The 19,784-nt window shown below is 38.2% G+C and overlaps 1 protein-coding gene across 3 annotated transcripts; it reads left to right on the top strand.

The window, feature by feature from the left end:
- The first annotated feature begins 2,568 nt into the window (after window positions 1-2,568).
- Window positions 2,569-18,020, top strand: SLC30A6 (solute carrier family 30 member 6). 3 transcript variants are annotated; one of them, XM_058836340.1, is made up of 14 exons: window positions 2,569-2,673; window positions 5,115-5,201; window positions 5,816-5,900; window positions 6,951-6,993; window positions 8,958-9,023; window positions 9,418-9,498; window positions 10,711-10,746; window positions 11,542-11,636; window positions 12,384-12,432; window positions 14,248-14,367; window positions 14,666-14,768; window positions 15,071-15,118; window positions 15,689-15,757; window positions 16,811-18,020. In XM_058836340.1, the coding sequence occupies exons 1-14, from the start codon at window positions 2,671-2,673 to the stop codon at window positions 17,306-17,308; spliced, it is 1,383 nt and encodes a 460-aa protein (XP_058692323.1). In that variant the 5' UTR covers window positions 2,569-2,670; the 3' UTR covers window positions 17,309-18,020. The 3 variants fall into 3 exon arrangements, with proteins under 3 accessions (XP_058692323.1, XP_058692324.1, XP_058692325.1); XM_058836342.1 differs by lacking the exon at window positions 2,569-2,673 and adding an exon at window positions 2,729-3,197; XM_058836341.1 differs by lacking the exon at window positions 9,418-9,498.
- The last annotated feature ends 1,764 nt before the right edge of the window (window positions 18,021-19,784 follow it).

The raw sequence follows: 19,784 nt of genomic DNA, 5'->3' as shown, positions 1-19,784 counted from the left end.
TGGTGAAGTCCTGAAAAATTTGGAGCAAATTTGCTTGGCTTCAAAATGGCTTTTCTTTTGCTTGGGGGAGAGTGTTGCTATTAATTCTGGGTTAACAGTATAATTTCTTTACTTATCCCTGTTGCCTTACCATTTATAATTCTTTGTCTTGAGGCTGCATCTGGACTGCTTTACCACTAAGGGGGTGTTCTCTTATTACAGTTACATCCTGAAGATAAAATGAATCAAACTTTATTTCTTTGAAACTTATTTTAATATTACTTATCTGGCAGCTTTAGGGGTCTCCCAAAGAACAGCCATGACCATCGCTTTCCACACATCATGTCAATCACTGCTAAAACAAACCAACCAAGTAAAAATCAATACAGCAAGGAGTAAAAAAACCCAGTGTTTTGGACTGAAGCATATGAGCTATTCCTGCTTCTGTCAAGGAATAATTCCTTAGGACAAAAAGACATCACTGGTGTCTATCCAAGGTATCTCTCTTTGGCTGAAATACTACTGCTTGGAGGTAGATTTTGAGCAACTAAAATGATTTCTATTAGTAATTTTGTGTATAGGTTACAGACATTCAAATAGTCTTGTAGAGGAGATAATCAGATAAATTAAAATTAGTAAAGAAAGAAGAGCATGAAAAAATATATCCCAGCATTTGCTATTTGGAAATCTACAGAGATTTTGCTTTTGACAGCATACCCTGGACTGAAGTTTTTCTTGGACTCATTAAATTGTTCCCATTCCAGCCAAGATGGGGAGACAAGGCTGCGTGCCTAGTGTTAGATGCTGGTGTATCTCAGATCTGTTTATTTCTGTATTTTAGTAGTCTAAATTTGCCAGAGAAGAGTGAGAAAAAAGTAAGTTAAAACTCGGGGTTTTGGTTTGGTTTGGTTTGGTTCTTGTGGGGCTGGCTGGTTGGTTGGTTGGTTGGTTGGTTGGTTGGTTGGTTGGTTGGTTGGTTGGTTGGTTGGTTGGTTGGTTTTGGGGGTTTTATGTTCATTTGTTTGGGTGGATTGGGTTTGCTTTGTTTGGGGTTTTTTAATTGGTTTTTTTTTCCCCAATCATGTCAGCTTTCTGCAATTTCCCAAATATGACATGAACTTGTAAAATTCAGCCTGTTTTCTACAAGGGTTCATATGGCTCTGGAGAAGACAGTTATGCAACTTTCTCTAAGTTATTTTTTATTCTGTGTATCATGATAGAACAGAAAATACATGTAGTGGTGAAGGCAGAAAAATATAATTTAACTGAAATCCATCTCAACCTTGTGGGACTATTCCAGGTGCTGTGTTGTGGCTATATTAAAAAAAAAAATCCTGACTTTTTTCAGAATATCAGTCTACAAACAACCTATTGAGTAAAGTGTGATTTTTTTACTACAGTTTTGAAAATTCCACTTTTTTTGGCAAGTGTATATTGTAAGAACAATATATTCTAAGTCTGTAACTTTTGTTATTTTCAAATCTCATTTTAGCAATTTCTTAAAGGCCTCAAACTTGCCTGAGTTGTAACACATCCTTGAAGACTGCTGGTTTTGTTATATGCAGAATGCTAGTATCAGCTGTGCTATTGTAGATTTTTTCTTCTGTGAAGACACTTCTGCAAGTGCAGTTACTAATAACTAACTATTGGCCTCTTCTGGGAAGAAATACCCTGTGACATCAAATAAATAAAAAAGCCCAATACTATGTCAATAATGAAGTAACCAAACGACTCTATGGAGCAAATTATACCAAATTATATAGTGGTTCATCTGAGTTCTGATTTCCTCATTAAATTTGAATGGAGGCAGCAGCTGGAATTTGAATTTCTTGCCTGTCATCCAGATTCTATAAAGTACAAATCTATTTTCTGCAAATAGTTTCCAAAACTTCCTCCATCCTGGAAAAAAAGCTTACTGGTTACAGCCAAGAGCTTAGAATGAGGTCTGAGACATGAAATATATCTTATGGAGTTTTTATGGAATTACCTGATCAGTCTGATCGTTCTAAATGATACTGTATTCTCTAAGGACCAGATACATCCAAAATCTGGAAAATAAAAATTATCTTTTTTTTTTTTTTAAATGCTCCTACTAGGAAGCAAACCTATCCTTGTGGAATTGCTGTAGTGGAGTATCGTGACAGACTGACAGGCCGAGGAATACGACAACCTTAAGTTGTGCCATGGGAGGTTTAGGTTGACTACCAGGAAGAATTTCTTCACAGAAAGGGTGGTTAGATATTGGAATGGGCTGCCCGGGAAGTGGTGGAGTCACCATCCCTGGAGGTGTTTAAAGGACGGACTGGACGAGGCACTCAGTACTATGGTCTAGCTGACATGGTGGTGGTTGCTCACAGGCCGGACTCTGTGTGTGATGGTGACCGCCGGCCGGAGCCTTCCCTGGGACTCCCGCAGCAGCGGCCAGATACACGGCACCTCTGTATCCCAAGCTGGGCCGCCACCTCAGCCTGCGGCCGGCTGCTTAGGAGCGCGGGGAGGGCAGGAGCGAGGGGAGGGCGGTCGGGCCGCCCATCCCGCGGGATCGGGACGGAGCCGCAGGCGCAGCCGGCTCCCGCCGGGCGCCGCTTCCGCCACGTGTCCCTCCGGGCCCGCTCGTTGCCGCGGCGACGGGAACCTCTCCCGCCCCTTCCGGCCTCGCATGGCGCCGTCTCTTCCGCTGCGGGGAGTAATATGGTGAGTGGCCCCCGCTGGGGACAGGGAGGGAACGGGGCAGGAAAGTCCTGCGTGGAACGCGGGGTGAGGAGGCTGCTGGAAGTGCCCTCTCCCTCGCCGGGGCGGCGGCGCCGCGGGGCATCCGGGCTGGCGCGGCCCGTGACGGGCCCGGGGGCAGCGCGGGGCGTCGCTGCCCGTGCGGTGTTTCCTCCTCGGGGCTCTCCGCCCGCCCCTCGAGCGCTCTCACCGGGCCGCGGCCGGCCGGCCCCGCGGGCAGGGCCCGGGAGGGTGCCGGGGCTGCCTCTCCAACGGGGTCGACGGGCTGCGGTGTGGACCTCGGAGTTCTCCTTCAGCGGCACATCGGTCAGGGAGCCGGGACTCGCCGCAGGACAGACAGGTTACAGTGCACTTGCTGTCACTCTGTGGCTCGCTTCTCAAAGGCGAAAACCCGTTCTTTTGGGGACGACCGCCGCGTGTGCATCTGGGCGGCGAAGTGTTCCCTTTTCATGCTGTGCACCGCTGGAGTGACATCGTATCAATAACAGGTGCTGTCACCTGTTGGAGCAGACAGTGCCGCTCGCTGCAGAATCACGTCTGCTGGAGCTCTGGTAGCACCTCAGGGGCCGAGGTGTGGGGCGGCCGCCGTGCCCAGCACCGAGCTCTCGGCAGAGCTGCAGCGTCTGGGGAGGCTTCCACGGCGAGGAACAACGCGGGCCGAGTTGGAGCTCCCAGGGGTGGGCTGCGGCCTGCGTGGGTTTGCACGAGGTCCCCCGTGCACAGAACACACCGCTCTGATGCACGGTCTACATCCTTTGTAAACACGGAGGTGTGGCACGCTGTGGCCGCAGTGGACACAGTGCCGGCAGCGTGGGAAAGCAGTGGGTGCAAAGGCGATAAGGAGGGCTGAGAAGATGTGAAGGGTCTGGAGGGGAAGCCGTGAGAGACGTGGCTGAGGGCACTTGGTCTGTTCAGCCTGGAGGAGACTGAGGACAGACCTCACTGCAGTGACAGCTTCCTCCTGGCGGGAAGAGGAGGGGCAGGCACTGATCTCTTCTCTCTGGTGCCCAGTGACGGGACCTGAGGGAATGACCTGGAGTTGTGTCAGGGCAGGTTTATGTTCAACGTTAGAAAAGGTTCTTCACCCAGAGGGTGGCTGGGCACTGGAACAGGCTCCCCAGGGCAGTGGTCACAGCACCAGCCTGACAGAGTTCAAGAAGCGCTTGGACAACGCTCTGAGACACATGGTGTGACTCTTGGGGTGTCCTGTGCAGGGCCAGGAGCTGGACTTTGATTTCCCTTGTGGGTCCCTTCCAAGTCAGGATGGTCTATGATTCTTCATGATTCTGTAACACAGCAGCTTTCATATAAGCAGGCCATCCACTGCCTGATGGAAAAGCTTTCTGAGGTGTTCTGGCATCCTGCATGTGTCTATTAAGAATTAAAATAATCATGTAATGATTTGCTAGTAAGGAAAATAGTAAGTATCAGTGTTTTGTCCCAGATGAGCTAAACTTGGGATCTGTAGTAGTGCTTAAAGTTTAATTCATGGCACATTTGTATTTCTCAGATAATATGAAATGCAGCTGTGTTGACAAAATGTCAGAAAGTTAACTGAATTTATTTTGGTGAAGAGTCCATTAGTATGTCTTTTTGCCTTCTGCTGGCAGCTAAGGTGTAACAGCTTAAAATCAAGCCTTATTTAATCTGGCCCCAAACTGCTGCAGATGACAGATCATCCATTACAAGTCAACAAATTTCTATTGCAAATCAGAAGGGCTTTTCATGTGGAAGACCTACTTTGTGAGGACAGCAGAAAGGAGGACAACCAGCTAGAAGCTTGGACCCTCAGTGGAAAGGGAGACAAGTGTCATGGCAGATGAATTTCTCTGGTAGTCTGCTCCCTGTTACACTTGCAGGAGGGCCATGTAGCAGCCCTGTAGGTTAAGTCAGAGCCAAGATTGTTGGTATGTCTCATTTTGTTACTGGCCTTGTGTCCACCACATCACCAGCATTGTTTTTACTTCTGTGGTGGGTTCTCCTTTATAGATCTATAAACAATATTTTCCTGTTAAATAAACCCATTGCCTTTGGGTGAGAAGTGTGCTTTGATTAAGAAAAATATTTGTGTTTTCAGGCTGTCTTGTCATCTAAATAAAAGTTAAAACATACTCTTTAAATGATACTTTAGTGTCTTTTCCAGTCAACCTGAGTTCTGGATTATGTCTAAATGAAGTTTGATTCTAAGTCATTTGTCATTTTCTGATATAATTACCATGTGAAATGCTTACCGAAATATTGTTGAGTTTAAAGTTCATGATAATTCTGGTTAACGAAAAGTTCACCTGAGTCTTTGATATAATGGTGAAAATAGTTCATAAATGAAGATTTCCTTTTTGCTAATTTAAATTACGGTTTTAAGTGAAGTTTTAAACTAAACTACTGATATTTTTTTTTTTTTTAAGGGGACAATACACCTGTTCCGTAAATCACAGAGATCATTGGTTGGAAAGTTAACACATGAATTTAGGTTGGTTGCAGCAGACAGAAGAGTAAGTATTGCTTTAAAAAATCATAATTATAATAAAAAATACATTATCTGTAATAAGTTAAGATACACTATTAAGTATATTATGAAATTTTTTCTTTGAATTTTTCTAGCTGTGCTTAAAAAAAATAAAATATATCTTTTAAGCTGTATTGCTTCTGTGCATTGTCCCTGTGAATTAGTGTTCCGTAGAATTATAGTTATATCTGATTGGTTCAGTTGAACTCTAAACTGAATGTGTTCAGATGTTTTTGGGACCAAAGTTTCAGCACAAGAAACAAACCCACTAATATAAAGTTGTACAAGTTGGTATTCAAAGGTCAGATGCTGTGTGCTGTAATAAAATGCAAACATTATATATGCCTGGGGTTTTTTTTGGACCAAAAAGGTATTTTAAGCATGGTGGCATTCATAAATGACTTCTAAAATAATTTGTAAAGTTTAAAATAGAGTAAAGGCTTGCTGTTCTGAAACAAGTGGTGAATTTTTGGGAGGGAGGAGAAGCCGGTTCTGTTTGCATGACTAAGTACTGCAATATTGTTTTTTAAGACTGGCTAGATATATTTCTGTCTTGTAAATTTTGGAAGGTGTAAAATACATATTTATTCTCATCAACAGTCCTGGAAGATTTTACTGTTTGGTGCTATAAATTTAATATGTATTGGCTTCCTGCTCATGTGGTGCAGCTCTACAAACAGCATAGGTAGGTGGCTCTCGTGTACTGAAACTACAACAAACTGACATGTGTTTTTTTAGCATGTGAAGTTCCAGCTGACTGAAAAAGCCAAATCCAGTGCTTAATGGAGTTAGGAGTTTGCACAGCCAGGTTCAGAAAGTGCTTCCTTTTGATCTGCCACAGTCAGCTTAAAAGTGTTTTTCACAGAGAAGTTTGGGTGGGTGAAAGTCCTTCAAAGTTTGCACAGTTTTTCAGTCCTGCTGGTAATTTGCTTCCTGTCGTAGCTTCTTCATCTTTAAGACTGAAAACCAGTAGACTTTTGAGTTACTAGTCCTCAAACCTGTTCCTTGTATGAGTAGTACCAGTGACATGTAGAGACTCTCACTTGCAGATGAATGAGGATGTTTGTAGTGTGGAAAAGACTTAAGACTTCTTTGCTTCCAGGGAATGCTCAGCAGTAGCCAAAACACTGGAGTGTTTCCAGCACCTGGGTGGCTGCCACTGCAAAGCACAGCACTGTGAGGGCTGCTGTGGGGAAATGAACTCCAGATCGGCCAGACCCAATGCAGTTTTGTGTGCCTTCTGCTCTTGGATAGGGGTTTCAATGTGCTTCCCATCACCTGTACTGAGAATAGAATGTTTTTTTAGTTTATAATTTTTGATGCAGGTTTCCTTGCAGTTTCAGGATAGGTTAGAGACGCAAAACAAGTAAAACATTCAGTTCATCCTCCTTTTTAGTGAATTAAAGCACATAAGAGGTCTTGTACTGTGGTAAGTGATGTGTTTCTGGATGATCTCCTGACTTTCCAGTATTTAAATTCCTAGCCACAACTTAGTCACAAATGTGATACCTTTTGTATCTGGGCTTTATTAAGTGCTTTAGTTCAACTAGGATTGCCATAATCAATGACATGAAATATATTGGTGTCTTTAGAATAACAGAGACTTGTTCTATCAGCAGAGGCAGTTTATGTAGGTAGAAGATTGAAAAGAGCTGCACAAAAGTGGCTTAGAATACAAGTGATTTTTGCACTGAAAAATTAAGTATTAAGTTTTAATATTTACTTTTCTTTACAGCTTTAACTGCTTACACATATTTGACAATCTTTGACCTTTTCAGGTGAGGTTTTTTCCCATTTTGTCTTACTTTTCATTTTCTCTGAATATTTCTATACACCTAAAATTTACTTACAGGTTCAACTTAGTCATCAGTACAGAAACAGTAACTGGTTTAAATATAGCTTAAATGAGTATAAAATTGCACACAGTAAACAGATTGTAAAACCCACCATAGCTGTATTGAGAATGACCAGTAACTGATCACTTTAGTCATGGATTTCTCTGTGCAGATGCATGACAACATAAAACTATGGCACAAAACTTAGGTTGTCAGGTTGTTCTCTCAGAATTTTTTCCTACTGCCATAGTCACGGAATGTGAAGTAACCCTCAGTTTTAACATCAGGAAACAAGAAGCATGTAATTCTGTTTCAAAAATTTCGCAAGCTGGATACCAAGCACTTTGCACATACGGTCATTAGATATTTTCAATATTTTTCTTGTTTTCTAACAAAATTGTATTAAAACAGCATTTAGTATGATAGTTCTGAGCACTTCTACTAATATTGATAATACAGACATGAAATATATTTAATTCTTGTCTAAGATACAGAATGGTAACAGTGGTTGGGAAATAAAATATATATATATATTTAAAATATTAGCCTACATTATCTTCCTTGCCATCTCACTTTCTTATAAAAGGTATGGATCAGCTTTCTGAGTCATACATATGTCCACTACATACTATATGTTATCTGACTTACAGTAAAACATTCATAAATAAAATCAGCAAACATGCAGAAACAAAAATGACTTGTTGGGATAGGCACAAAAAAATTGATCGGTGACTGCATTAGAATTAGGATTTAACTTTAATGAATCTTGTATTTCTCTTAGAATTTTGTATCTCCTGAATTTTGACTCAAAATACCTTTTTCACCTTGGGGAAACTGGGGGAAGTGTTGACGTTGTACTTCCTGTTTATGTGGAAATTTGTTTTTCTTTTAGTTTTAGAAACAGGTAAAACATCCCTGGCACTCTCATTTTAGGTTGATTAGGGGTTGGACTAGAAGATTATTCTAACTCATAGCATTACAGTGCTAATTCTGCTGCAAAAATCAATTTCTGCTTCTTTTCTTTCTGTCTTTTTCCTGGTTGTATATGATAGTCTTACTGAGAATGTGAATTTACAGCTTTGTATATGAACAGTATTACATCCTGTGCTTTCACTTTTATTCTACACAGCTGAGAATCAAGTTGTGAGGATGCCATTGTTCATCAGTTGTAGGGATGAGTTCTTGATCCAGTCTGATTTAGCATCGTTATTAATTACAAAAGGACTGCATGAAAGCACAGATGGCACTGAATCCATGTGGATTCCAATTGAAAAAATTGTTCAATAGAGAAAAAAATGTTCAATAGAGGAAAAATAGGCAAAGGAAACTATATTCATTCTTGAAACATTGTGACTACAACCATGGAGATTCCAAAATGATTGGAATTCTAGATGCTTAATATGTGAGAAAAATTTGGACAGAAGATAGCAGGAGAGACCTGTGGCTGTCAGTGAACGGCCAGTTAGAGTAGAGCTTGTGTAGGTAGGTGAATGCAGCCAAAGAAAGTTAATCTGTTTTGGCCATATAGAGAAATTACACTGTGAAAAAGAAAGGCAATACTTGGTGCAGCCTGAGACTTATTCTAGAGTACTAAATCTAATTCACGGTATATCTCTAAAAGAAGACTTCAATGGAGAGATTTCTTTGCTTTTTCTTTCACTCTTCTGTCTTATCAGTTTCCTTCTCATTTAAACAGCCTTTCTCAGGTTACAGTATTTCTAGGCAAGTTCAGAAGGCACATGAGGAGCATTTAGAACATCACTGTGACAGTGATGGAGGTTGAGTTCAGGGCAAGATGTGGCTGTATTAGTTTGTTGAGTTCTGGTGGCTCAAGTGTGTATCTGTAGATTATGCACTTTTGAAGGCTGCTGTTACTTATCACATCTAATTCTCCCCCTTTTTTTCAGTTTGGTAACATGTCTAATAAGCTACTGGGTAATGATGAAGAAACCCAGCCCAGTCTATTCATTTGGGTAAGTACAATAACAAGGTGTAGTGTTTGATAATACAGCATTTCATACATTGCTCACTGTCATTGCCTGGATCCCTGAACAGCCATCAGTAATACTCTGTATGTGAAAGAGCCTAAAAATGAGGAGGGCCAAGACTTTTTGTGAAGAACAATTACAGAGTAGGGGATGGACAGGAAGAAGAATTAAGAAATGCTTAATTTTAAGGTGATGGGTGGAGTGTTAAAATAATCTGAAAATGATGCCTATTCCATAAAATTTCCAGTTTCTTCCCATCTGTCTGCTGTTGAATGAATGGGAAAGAGTAGGTGGATCCTGCTGGTTCTTGCACAGAAAAGATTCTGTTGGATACGTTGTTCAATGTTCAGTGTTTCTAAACTTAATTCTCAAATTTCAGGTTTGAAAGGTTTGAAGTTCTAGCTGTATTTGCATCTACAGTTCTGGCACAGCTTGGTGCTCTTTTTATACTGAAAGAAAGGTAGGGTTGTGTACTGTTTTCTTTAATTTTTTAACATTTGAAGATACAGTCCAGATCAAACAAAAGCAGATGCATTCTACAAGAGAGATACTTTAGAAAAAACTTAAAGATAAAAAAAAAATATTTCTAAACCTTACTGCTTGCTTACATTTATTACACTACATGTAGGCTTTAGATGTAAAGATGGGAATTGATAAATGTACTTAAAAAGTTGTCTAGAAAAGATTTAATGGTTCTAAGAATGCTTTTTCCCAAAGGTTATAATTAATTTAATGCATTTTCTTATGCATCTTGACTTTTTTATGTTTATTAACAAATAAAACTTTTTTTACTTCTGTTACTTTTTAAGTCAAAGCAGCTTCATAATATATCAAGGATCTGAATGTTTAAAGCATCAACTTCTTAACTCCCTTAAAGTTTGCTCAGTTATCAATTTTCCATGCAAGCTATGCTTGGAGGTATTTGTATTTCAGGAGGTTAGCCTAAAACATTATTTTAGTTTTTAAACATGAAGAGGTTTTTGTTAACATTTGGAATTTAAAATTGAAGCAGTGTATCTTCCCTTTTTCTGTTCAACTGCTCTCTTTTCTATGTAAAGGGCTTAACAACTTAGCAACTTTATACTATAAGGTCAATGTATTGAACTGAAATTCCACTGGAATGAATCACCCTCTGTCAAAACCTCCAAGTTTTCCAACATCAATTTTAGGAAATTCCACAAACTTAGGTTTTTCTGTTACAGCTGAAGTTCATTTGTTAACTCACTGGCAGGTAAAAAAAGATCTCTATCTCCACCACAGTATCCAATGTCTACTTTATTTGACCTTGCTTAGGGTGAGGCTGTAAGTCAGAGATTTCAGACTTAGTTTGATGTGGTCACCAACACTGGTGATGGTGCCAGTAGCAGTATCTTTTTGCATGTTCATTTACGAACATATTTTTATCATGAAGGCAGTATTCATGGTAGCTAGCACATACATGGCACAGTTTGGAGGTATTTGGGAAGTCTAAATCACATCTGCTTTGATTCAGTGTTAAATGCTTTCATTGCTTATAAAAGTTGCTGTGTTTATTTAAGCAATCCAATTTTTTGCAGAACTGTATCTATCAGATTTTGTTTATGAATGGCAGTTAATGCTACTGTAAAAACATACTTCAGGTATCAAGGCCTTACTGTATGAATATAACTCAAATTTTCAATTATTCTTGTAGTGCGGAGCGTTTTCTGGAACAGCCTGAGATACACACGTAAGAAATTATTTTGACATGTAAAATGCGTTACTGTCCTTTTATGTTTCTAATTCTTATCTAGCATATATTAGTTATGCATGTACTTTCAGTAACAAATTGCTTTTGGTGCCTTGGCATTTGTTTCAAACTATATACAAGCTATGCTGAAAACCATTCTTTTCAAGGAACAAGTGAAATTTAATGCTCATGTTCTCTCAAATAGTGATCTAATTATATATTCCTGCTTTTCTTAGTTCAGTTCCTTTTGTTTCTTGTGGCCTCTTGGCAGGCCTGGTATGTGGGGGGGAAGGATGCTGTGGTCAACAGGGAACTGAAGGTTTTGCAAAGAGGGTTCAGACTATAAAGAACATGGGGAAAGGAAAAGAAGGTGTTATGGGGCGAAGGAATGGGACATGGGACATATGTTGAAGTAGTTCTGGAAGAAGGTGGGGGTATATGGCATAATTCCATAGAGAGCTAAGCTTCTCAGCTGTGCTGCTGAGGGGACAATGTGTTTGTATCTTCGAGGGGCAAATAGATATGTGTGTGCATATATGCAATTAGTCAAGGGCTGTTACTCAACATTATAAGCATTATGTGATAACAATAATGTACGAAGTTCAGTGATCTCATATAACCCTTACAAGGGTAATACACTGCTGGTTATTAACTGTTACACTAGTTTATCCTACTTGTTTTCAGCCTCAGTGGATGAAACCAAGCAAAGTATTTTGATACTGTTATTGGTAGTTACAGCTTGATAACATGTTCTGTGGTGATGGGAAATTAAGACACCTTTTTTCCCCTCCCTAGGGGACGACTTCTGGTTGGTACTTTCGTGGCTCTCTTTTTCAACTTATTTACAATGCTTTCCATTAAGAATAAACCTTTTGCTTATGTCTCTGAAGGTATGTAATAAGGACAGTAACAAGAATTGAGAAAAAAATGTTAATGTTCCTAATTTTATCAAGGTACAACTTGTCTGGTAACTAAACTAGTGGGTGTATATTACTGTTTCCTCTGTTAATGTAACTTTGTGCAGTAGAATTGCCATCTGATTTTCTAGTCCAGTTTGCTTATAAGGCTCTGAGTAGTAGGAGGTCATTAATATGATAAACCAAGTGTTATTTTAATGCTGCAGTATCCTTTATTTTCACTCTTCTGAATTCAACCAGTGAAGGTCATGTGACAGATACTGGAACTTTCAACACATTTTGTGGATGTATTAATGAGTTAAAAATAAGTTAATACAATAGTTCTTTTTAAAAGCTTTCACCTTTTTCATTGTGAAGTAGGATTGCAGTCATTCCTGCAGTTGTAAATTGTCCTGTTATAATTGTCCTGTAAATTGTCCATAGTTATAAATACCTATTATACACAATATTATACAAAATATAATGGTTGTAACCTGCAATTACATTTGTATTTAATCAGTTCAGATTATTATGAGAGATGGACGTTGTAGTTGCTGCCAGGAAAAGACAGACTTGGGGCTTTTTTCAAGTGCCAGGGTATCTGTTGAGATATATTTATTCATTCACAGTGTATTTATTGGTTTCTTCCCTTAAAATAAAACTTGCGTGTACTTCCAAATGTAGTAATTTTAAAATGGTACTTAAAATAGTGGTAACTTTATTGCCTTCTTTCTTTTGCAGCTGCCAGCACAAGTTGGCTTCAGGAACATGTTGCAGATCTTAGTAGAAGGTAAAGCTTTATATTGTTTTTCAAAATCATTAGCTTCTGGAAGGCAGTGTTGGTTTTGTGTGTATAAAAACAATTTGTAGGGGTATTGAGGCATAAACTTGCATTAGAGCTTTTAAAATAGCTTTACCTACTGTAGGTCTCATGTATGAACTCTGGAGCAAACATTGTCTCCTACATTTCCCAGATACATCAATCTAGCAGAAATACATCTTTCTGGGTGTCTTTTCTTTTGAATACATGTGTTCAGTACATTGTGTGTAATTCTCTTTGGATGAGAATAGGAAAACTAGCATTATCCTGTACATACCTGAGCTGCATTTCACAACATGCATTACTGAGTGATACGTTTTATAACAATTTATGTTTATTTACTTCGTGGGCTGGACAAATGATTCAGATGATTGAGTTTAAATGTGATGTATGAAACAGGTTACTCACTGAACCATAGCTATGGAAACTCCTCACCTGTCCAGGAGGAAACTGGGGAGTCTGTGTCTTCCAGGGATATAAGCAGTGTTGCTCATTCATCTTGTCTGTTAACTGTCTTGCTTGTATTGGGTATCTGAATGCAAGATAACAATGTTTGCAAATACTTTTGTCAGATGTCAGGAAAGTTTATTTTAATCCATACGTGTTCTTCCAACTGTCTGTCAGTATCAAAAGAAAAATGTTAAACCAAGTTGTAAAACATGTTAAGTATGCTTCAAAACCCATCTGTTTCTGCATCTTGTGATCTTTTTTACAATTAAGGAAAGCAGAGAATGCCGACTTGATAACAGAAGAATTGATTTTTTATGGGTATAAGATGTTACATCGTCAGAACCAAAACATTTTTGTTTATTTATTCTGAAATATTTTTGGAAGACTAATAATTAGGTTGCCCAAGTTTTATTGTTAAAAAAAAAGAAAAAAGGTGGATACCAATCACAGACAGTAGCACAGCTTTCCTCTTATCAGTGTAGAAACACAGGTTTAAGGGAAGGACACTGATGGATAATTTGAAGGGGTCCCAGATCAAGAGTAATATAATTTCTACTGGGTTTTGAGATAACCTGTATACAGTTAAGCCAATATGAAAAAAAGAATAAAAATTGAATTAGTATGTATACAGCTATTTCAGATGTTATGTGAAGCAGTGCTGATTAAAAAATATCTGCACCTGTGTATAATTATGTTGATTAAAATTCTTACAGAAGCAGGCCAGCACATGATATCTAAACATAAGTTGGCTTTAAACATAGCAACAAATCATTTCATGTTGAATTTGCCTTGAAATTCTCCAGGACATGACATGCACTTATATTCACTGAGATGTACAGAAACTCTCTTCTCTCCTCATACTCCCATTGACAAGAAATAGCTATAAATAAATAATTTTTCCAGCATTCCCTCATGCATTTTTTTGGTCTCCTCTTATTGAACTAGATGGTTTTCTTCCTCTTTTCAGACTCCATGAATTAGTTAGCTTTGGCTTTAGGACACTTCTGCACACCAAGGTGGCAGATGGCTTGAAGACTGGTGATACTCAAATCTCTCGCTACGTACATCTGTGTAATACCAAAACTGAACCCATGAAGTACTTGTGTTGCATACAGCTGATGCAGCTATATCATATTCCCAGAAAGAAACACTTGATTAATTTTTGCTGACAGCAGCCTTTGAGTAGAATTAGTGGGGCCTTTACATACAGTACTCATCATATGCTGTGACAGCAAAATGTGTTAGAAGTCAAATGCTAAATAATGTGTGTAATTTTGGAATTTCAAAGTAGTGATGAAGAGCTGGCTGACAACTGCTTTTTCTGTTTTGTTGCAGTATTTGTGGAATCATCCCAGGATTGAGTAGCATCTTTCTGCCACGGATGAACCCTTTTGTCTTGATTGATATTGCTGGAGCTCTGGCTCTTTGCATTACATATATGCTCATTGAAATCAAGTATGTGCAGTTGTTGTTTTAAAACAGTAGTTCTTTTTGTATCCAGTCTGTGGGAAAATACATTTTTTGCATGAAAGGAATGATCTGATCTAGAACTGCATTTTGTATGAATGGCATTGCAACTCTATGAATGCATCTGTCTATTGTCCAAGATGAATGAGAGTTCAAATGAGATTGGTATGTGTAAATTTCTGTAAGTGTATATAATTTAAAAGAAAGAAAAAAGAATCATAAGTAAGTTGTTCTGCTTTTCAAAAATGTAAATATCAATGTTTCTTTAAAATTGCTTTCTCCCTAGCAATTATTTTGCTGTGGACACAGCCTCTGCTATAGCAATTGCTTTGATGACATTTGGTACCATGTATCCCATGAGTGTCTACAGTGGGAAAGTATTACTCCAGGTAAGACAGCCTCCTCTCAAATCAACAGATTTTGTGGTTTTGGTTTTGTTAAATGGCCTCATTTAAAAACGAAAAAGCAAACCTTGAAATCTGATTTAAGCTAGCAAATAGGAAGTGTCCCATGGGAGTTTGTGACATGCTACAAGAATGTTAGTTGTGCAAATATGCATCACAAAGTCATAAGAATTTATGAAAATGCCATTGGTCTCTTGTGTGGGTGGACCAGACTTAAAGGCTCTTTTACTTGAACAGGGCCAGTTAATCTTTATTATAACTTGTATTTTCTTTTCTTCTTTTTGAAGACAACCCCACCTCATGTGATTGGCCAGTTAGATAAACTTCTTAGAGAGGTAAGTCAGTGTGATATATATCACAGTGTGTACAGCTAATAAGCATTCAGGAATGTGAAAAATTTTTCTGACTAGTCCAAGAAGTTAGCTAACATAATTTTTTTTTTATATTTTTTTAGCTGCATGTAGAAAATATGAATCTTCCTTTCCAAGTTGAGTAGTATCTTTTAGGTATCTGGAACAAATCTGATACTACCTAAATAGTGCAGGCTGTTTTTATTTAAATTTGAGCTGCTATTGAAGTGGTTTACAGATGTGAATTGAAGGAGGAAAAGGAGTACAGGCAGCTGTTGAATTACAGCATATCAAGTTGAGAACATACTACAATTTGGCAGCAAGAGTTACTTGAAATTCCTTAAAACTTTTTTGATGGATTTGGATGTTTAAGGGTAGTAAAAGTACGTTAGATAAGCATTAGTGACATTAACAGACATCATCTGTTCAGTGTGTGGAGCTTTCATTTCACTACTGAAAATTATTTGTTAATAATTTATGTATAAAAGTACATTTCTAAAAGGATTTGAGACTTCTAATTTATTTTCGTATTTGTGGATGTTTGTGTAAAATTAGGTTTCAACTTTGGATGGTGTGCTGGAAGTTCGAAATGAGCATTTCTGGACATTAGGTTTTGGCACTTTGGTAAGTTATGTCTTCATTATCTTTCTAGCCTTTGAAAAAAAAGTTGTCAGATACTACTTTAATTTTTTAATTTACATAAAGTAAGATATTTCTTCTGAAATATTAGCTAAAAAATTTGATGGAATCAGTAGTCGGTTCTTGTGCTTTATTGCAAAACTTCTCTTCCCAAGTCCTTTATATTTTTTTTTAAGCTTTGTTGTTGATTAATGTTGTTAATGTATACTGCAGTTCTGGCTTAAAGCATGCATTTTTGCAACTGTAGAATTTCTTTCGTATTTTGGATTGTATTTTTCGTATTTTCGTATTTTGGAAAATGACAAACTATAGAAAAAACATTTTTCAAAATGGTGTGTTAGTGTAAATTGTCTAGGAAGAGAGAAAGAACTGTAACCCTTCCAGCACCAAAGGTCTACAGTAGACAGTAGAATTATATGTTTTCAGCATTTCTAGGGGAGAAGGTAGAAATAACTATGTGTGCATATGTGTAAAATACAATTGTGTACCAGTTATTCTGTAAGCTGCAAGAAATGAAGGGGTATTTTTTGTGATACAGAATGATCACACAGAACTTGGTTATTCCAAAGTTGAGGCAGGTATTTTTGTGACAGCTGGAAAATTAAGAGTCTTAGATACTTCTTCACTGATTTCTTCCAGTATGCTACCCTACTTAAAACAACAATAAAAGGCAGCAGTTCTCTCTTTCTGAGGTAAAAATAGCTTTCAGTTTACTGTTCTACCACTTAGGCCTAAATTTTCACTTTGTTCTTTTGAGCCATTTTTCTCCCCAGTGTTGCCTTTCCTGCCAACACGTTGTATTGTATAGTTTGGTTCTAAGACTCACTTCTGTTGAATGATTATATGTTCATAAGAGAGCAACATACTAGGAAAGATCAGAATGTATCCTGTAATAAGGTTCTTAATTTAGTTAGTAGTTTCCCCTGCAAAAGGTCTTTGTGTAATTCTCTGCAGGATAATTTACCTCTTCTTGAGTGCATGTGGGGAATCTTTGTTGGTGTAACAATTAACAGCCAACTTTTTTTTATCACTTTCTAGGCTGGATCAGTCCATGTCCGAATTCGGAGAGACGCAAATGAGCAAATGGTACTTGCCCATGTCACTAACAGATTATACACGTTGGTCTCTACCTTGACTGTTCAGATTTTCAAAGATGACTGGATCAGACCTACCTTATCATCTGTGCCTATTGCAAACAATATTCTGAACCTTTCGGATCATCACATTATTCCAATGCCATCTTTGAAAGCTGCTGACAGTTTGAACCCTGTTACCTCCACTCCAGCTAAGCCCTGCAGCCCACCACCAGAATTTTCTTTTAACACACCAGGCAAAAATGTGAGTCCAGTCATCCTTTTAAACACTCAGACAAAGCCCTATGGATTGGGCTTTAATCATGGATCTGCACCCTACAGCAGTGTACTCAATCAAGGACTTGGAATACCAGGAATGGGAACAGCTCAAGGATTCAGAACTGGTTTTGCAAATGCCCCAAGCAGATATGGAACAAACGCTCGTGGTCAGCCCCGACCGTAATAAACACCATTATTTATTATACTTAAGGGTATTGACTTTATTCTTTTATTACCCAATTTTTATAAACATTTGGAATGTCAAATCATTCTAAATGGCTGGGAACAAGTGCATTGTTCATATTCATGAAGTGGTTAAATAGCAGTTTTTTCCTTCACATCAGCAGTAGCCTGTGTAATGCCACAGATATTTTGCAGGCTTACAATACTTTACAAGTAGTTTTATAGGGTGTCTATTTCTACTCATCTTTTTTATCCACTTTTCTTCATTTATCCAAGAAGGTATTGAGATGCAGCACAACTCCATAAGAGAATAAAATTGTGACCAGGTAGCTTTTTTTTTTTTTCTAATGAGAATTACTGGATGCTGAATAGCTGACAAAGTAGGAAATGGCAGAAATACAAGTCCCAGTTTTCAGATGTGTTTGATTGCTGTATTAAGCCATGTTTAGGCCAAATCACAATTAGTTTTTGGTTGCAAAAATCCATCAGTATTCATGTTGTGACCATTGTGAAGACAATCTGGCATTTCAGATTGTAATTGGTTTTGTGAGACCATGTTTTTACATTTTTATTGATGCTTTTATAGAAATTCAGATGGTTCAGCAACCATTTTCTAGTTGTAAGTATTCCATACTCATCTCTGATATTTCTTACTTTTTGGTTTAACTGCAAAATTATTTAGCAATATACTGGGAAATAAAATACTTAAAACTTAAGATTTTACAAGCACCTCTTTTTTACAATTAACCCTATTTAGCATACAGAACAAATGACTGTTGTTTCTGAAGCCAGTATTTAATTTTTGACTGTGGAGAGTATTCTATGATATGATTGTGACTTTGTATTTTCCTCTTTGTGTATTTTTTTTGTAGTTCCAGGGGGAAAAATAGTTTATTTATATTCCCGGTTTATATCAAGAGTACAGGTCAGTGATTGCTGAGAGTTTGTAGTCACTGCTGGAGTGCTTAACCTTTGGGACACACTTGGATCAAGCCCACTTAACTTGTCTCTGCTTTTGCATTACTGTCCTACTGTACTTTGAGGTGTCTGCATTTCTCCAGGGCCTTTCTCAGAGAGCTCTTCCCTCTCCTTGCTGTCTTTTCCTTCTTTGCTCTGACAATAGGGAAAGGCCTTCTAGAAATACTTCAATTTTTTTTCTATTCCCCAATGCAGTATCTGTTTTAAAATTGCTCCTCTGCACATTCTTCTGCATCTCTGCCATCTAGGAATGGGTTGCCCATTCCTGTTGTTCTACTTGCAACTCAGGGTGCTATTTGCTGGCTTCCACCTTGTTCATCTGTGTGCTAAGTCAGTCTCTCCACTTCTGTGAGGTGGTTACATGGAGCTGTAGTATCTCAGGGATTCCAAAGATACTATGTTACCTGAAGATAATGGCTTTGATGAAGGAATCTTTCTCATGTAGATCTTAGTGGAGAAAACAGCCTTCATTTGAATTTTAAAGATTTGTGGCCACTTCACTGGCTGAGGATTTCTTTTTCTGTGTAACACTGCATTCCTCTTTTTTTCTTTTTTTTTCCCCTCCCCTCCATGACCTGTTTCTTGAGCCAGTGCTTGGAGGAGGTAGTCATTCTTGCAAAAGCAAGGTGACATTCTGCATGATGGAGATATATCTTTTGGGGATGTTTTTGGCTGAGGGTAGTGTCCAGACTGCCACTGGGACACTGTCCATATAAGCTACAAGTAGGGAATCCAGTTCTGTACTTCATTTGCAGCAGGAGTGAAAATTTCATTGCTCTGTTAGAAAATGTAATGACCTGGCAAACTTTCATTTAAAGATTACAATGAAGTTACAATGATTGGCTCTGTTTCTAATAGGTCAGTATTAACTCAGTAATCACCTCTGGTCCATTATCCTGTCTTTCTGTGAGTCTATTACATGTGCCATTGCTGCATGGAATTTACTGAAGTACAGAACACTAGAACCTCTTTGTACCTCTTGGGTGATGAACTAGATTGCACTTTCTACAGCATCTGCAACACCTTAGAGCCAGCAAAATGTTTACAATACACTACTGTTGTGTGGCCTGGTTAAGAATTGTTCCTTACTCCAGTTTCATAATCAAACACATGCCCTTTTTCTGATACTTTCAATACATTGTATTATATTGAATGCATGCTTACTTGTTTTAAGTAGAAAATTAAATCTCCATTTTATTAAAAAAATGAAGCTGATCTCTGATTTAAAATGAGATGGGAGGGTGAAAATCCCAGAATTCTGAGTGCAATATAATCACTTTAACAAAAATACTTTCTTGAGTGATTGTTTACAATATATATCATATATACAGATGATAAAGATTCTTTTAGAATTTAGAACAGCTTTTTAGCTGCTTTATTGTTACGAATCTATTAAGAATATTTGTTATATCAGCACAGAGTAAAATGTCTCCTTTTATACGAGGAAAATAAAACCAGTATAATTCGTAAATGACAAGGAAAAAGTGGTAATTTGTGTA

The sequence above is a fragment of the Poecile atricapillus genome, chromosome 3, assembly GCF_030490865.1.
Source record: "Poecile atricapillus isolate bPoeAtr1 chromosome 3, bPoeAtr1.hap1, whole genome shotgun sequence".
NCBI lineage: Eukaryota > Metazoa > Chordata > Aves > Passeriformes > Paridae > Poecile > Poecile atricapillus.
Note: the sequence above shows the minus strand (reverse complement) of the source record. Positions and strands in the feature narration are given on the sequence as shown.